This window comes from Etheostoma spectabile, chromosome 8 (assembly GCF_008692095.1).
Source record: "Etheostoma spectabile isolate EspeVRDwgs_2016 chromosome 8, UIUC_Espe_1.0, whole genome shotgun sequence".
Classification (NCBI taxonomy): Eukaryota; Metazoa; Chordata; class Actinopteri; order Perciformes; family Percidae; genus Etheostoma; species Etheostoma spectabile.
Window position 1 is genome coordinate 24,908,029 of NC_045740.1, and position 3,308 is coordinate 24,911,336.

Sequence of the window (3,308 nt, forward strand, 5' to 3'; positions counted from 1 at the left end):
TCCATTTAGTGCATGTATAGGTACTGAGTATGTGTGTGTAATAACAACAGAGTGTAAATTGTAATTTCCCCTTGTGGGACTAATTAAGGATACATTATTATTATTATTAAGTTGAAGAAAGGGATGCAGTCTTTCACCTTGGTGAGGGAGGTGGACATGTTGTCTCTACAACTTGGGTCTTCTTTGCATCCAGATTCTGAAACTCAGCAATCAGAGCCTCCAGATCCTCCTGGAGACAGACAAGGAAGGAAGGAAGGAAGGAAGGAAAGAAGGAAAGAAGGAAGGAACCAAAAGGCTTTCAAACATTAAGCGAATTGTTTGTGTCCCAGTGATATGGGTAGCCTAATATTAATATTAGTAATATTGTTAATTATAGACAGTTTTGTTGTTACCTTGCACTAATTAAGTTTGGGAGTTATGTTAGTTACCCTTTGCAGTAAACGTAGACCAATTTAATTTGTACAGAGCTACAAAGTTATTGTGCTATAACGTTGTGCTATTTCTGTGTGATATGCATCGACATATATAAAGGGAAAAGATACATACAGTCTATGGTCGTTATATGATACAGCGTTAACCCGGGTTAAAGTGTTACCTCCTCTCGTTTGGACCTCTTTGAAACTTTTTTCTCCATTTTGGCAGCTGTCTTCTCCGCTCCCTTTACCTTCTTTTCTTTCTTGCCCTTTTTTACCATGACTGCTGTGCACAAACGGTTAAAAATCCGGAGGGGTTAGGGTTATCTGTTAATTTGAACCAAGTCGGTGTCACATGGAAACCCAAACAAACTCGCATGCACATCGGGTAGCGACACCCATTGAGATTTACTTCCTGCAACAAACTTGACGTGAGTACAGCGTCAGAGCGCCACAGCGCCCTCTAGCGGCCCGGAGGACGCTGAGCGCACGTTAACTCAACGGATCTCCACACTGTTAGCTTGCTTCGTGGTTGAATATTATTCTGAACAAATAGTGGCCAGAAAACACAGGGAGCAAGCAGAAGATGTTGAAATGTTTCATATGGGCTGAAATATGTGCCAACAGAAACTGAATTTGAATCATTTATATTTGAATTTGAATTGCTAAACCTGAACAATTGCATTGAAAAACTGGATTTGAATCACATAATTTAAATATGTATTGTTTAATTTGAATCCTTGCATTGAAAAACTGAATCTGAATACTATAGTTTGGAATTGAATTTGAATTCAACTCTTTAAATATCTTCACATTCAGTTCTCGCAATTCAAATTCAGTTTACAAAATTCAATTTCAAGTTACTGTGACAGACATCCGGGTACTGTTCAGATTCCGTTTTTCAATGCAATGATTCAAATTAAACAATACAGTTTCAAATTATGTGATTCAAATTCAGTTTTAAATGCAATTATTCAAGTTTAGCTATTCAAATTCAAATATAAATCATTCAAATACAGTTACTGTTGGCACATATTTCAGCCCATAGTTTCACCTTATAACACAAAATATACACATATAGCTTTTACACATTAATGTTAATAAGTATGCGTACATGTCTGCAGGGACAGATTAACACACTAGGGGGCTCCAACACACAAACAAAACTGTTGACCCCCGTTGACCCACATTACAAAGTAAGTAATTGGAACACGAACAGTTTTCTCTGGGGCAGTTTTTCACTTGGGCCTGTTATACTTTGTAAAGCAAAGCTATGCGTCATAGTATATTGCTTGCTCCCGCGGCATTAACCCTTCAGTTCTGCAGTTCAGAAACAACTGTAGCAGGGAGTGCAGCTGACGATATTATACATACAAACGATACAACTGTATTGTCAGTTTACACTGAAAATCATTTTTGCATCCTTAGGCATTCCCGCTTAAGAGATTTGCACACACTTACACGGATGCAGTCTTGTATAAAGAAGAAAAAAATGACTTTGGTAGAAGTTAAAGTCAGCTTTTAGAATAGTATGCCTACTTGAGTTAATGTTGTAACTGATATTTACTGTACTTAAGTATAAAAAGTAATTTTCTGATACTAACTGTGCTTGATTGTTAAAAGTAAAAGTTAAAAACTTAGATTATCAACTTTGCGGCTTCCTTATAATGAAGGGTCAGGGTTTCCACACCTTCTTAAACATCAAATTCAAAGTCTTTTCCAGGACTTTCCAGGCACAATTCCCTTAAGTTAAAGGACCAAACACTGCATATTTTTTAGATAGCTGACCTCAGCAAAGAGAAAAACAGAACTTTCAGTTTTTTGTAAAGAAGAATCTTTAACTCCAACATACGAAAAAAATATCTTTCAAATAAGGCCAGGTGTGTTACACCATCTTTGTCACCACCCCGTTCTCCAAACAACTAACTAACAACTTCCTTCTGATTTTGAAGTGACGAGTAACCACGATGCTAAGGGGAAATGTATCGGAGTGAAAGTATACATTTAATTTAGGAAATGTAGTGTAGTAAAAGTGAAAGTTTCCAGAAATATAAAATAATGACGTGAAGTACAGATACGTGAATTTCTACATAAGTACATTATCAAAGTATTTGTACTTTGTAACATTACATCACTGCGCAAATGATACTTTTCATAGACGTACAAAACACATTAAACCAGACAATTAAAAATCTGAGATCTGATTCCCGATGATGATAATGATGGTGATGATGATGATGTTCATGATTAGTACTGAGGGGTAGTATGTGTATTTACACACTCTGTGTTCCCATGTTCCCATGTGCATTGCGTGTTTGAAAACACGTGTCCGTTTATCTTCAGTGTGTGTGGAATGTCACAAAGAGACAAGTGTTAATGAGCAGGAAAGTGTCTTATGGTCTTATGATATGGCATTTGTTTGTCACTAACCCCCCCACTCTGACAAGCCCTGCATGCCCACAGCTGCAGGGATCCATCCTGTTAACTAAAGTTGCAACAATAACATTTGTCAAATTTCAGATATAATATTAAGCATTGATGCTGAAAGTTGAGTAACCTCTTTTTCTCAGAGATGGATTCAACACCGTGGAGATGCAGCAAAAAGATGTAAGCACTCTTTGGTGGATGACAGGACATATCCTAACCAGAAAAAGGCACTTGTGTGTTCCTTTGGACCCAGTCATTCAGAACCTTTACAGATGACTTGAACCACAGCATTGCAATAGCACAGCAACTTCAGGGTGCAATACGTTAATCTCCTTTGATGATGAGAGGTTGAGAGATATTTTAGTGCCTGACACCCAAAGAGATAAAATGTCCAGCTAAAGCGACACCCAGAAATTGAGTAATGATGTCTGCTTTGTGTAAAGAAGCTATTTTTAAAGATATATATAT

General features: G+C 37.2%; 1 protein-coding gene across 1 annotated transcript in view; it reads right to left on the reverse strand.

Annotated features, from left to right (window-relative positions):
* The window catches only part of klhdc4 (kelch domain containing 4), a 19,630-nt gene extending 18,587 nt beyond the window's left edge, over positions 1–1,043 (reverse strand). Inside the window, exons 1-2 of the mRNA XM_032523227.1 lie at positions 596–1,043; positions 138–229 (exon numbers count right to left, since the gene is read on the reverse strand). Of these exons, the coding sequence (XP_032379118.1) occupies positions 138–229; positions 596–694 (191 nt within the window). The 5' untranslated portion in view covers positions 695–1,043. The remainder of the gene's footprint in view (positions 1–137; positions 230–595) is intronic.
* Between the last annotated feature and the right edge of the window lie 2,265 nt (positions 1,044–3,308).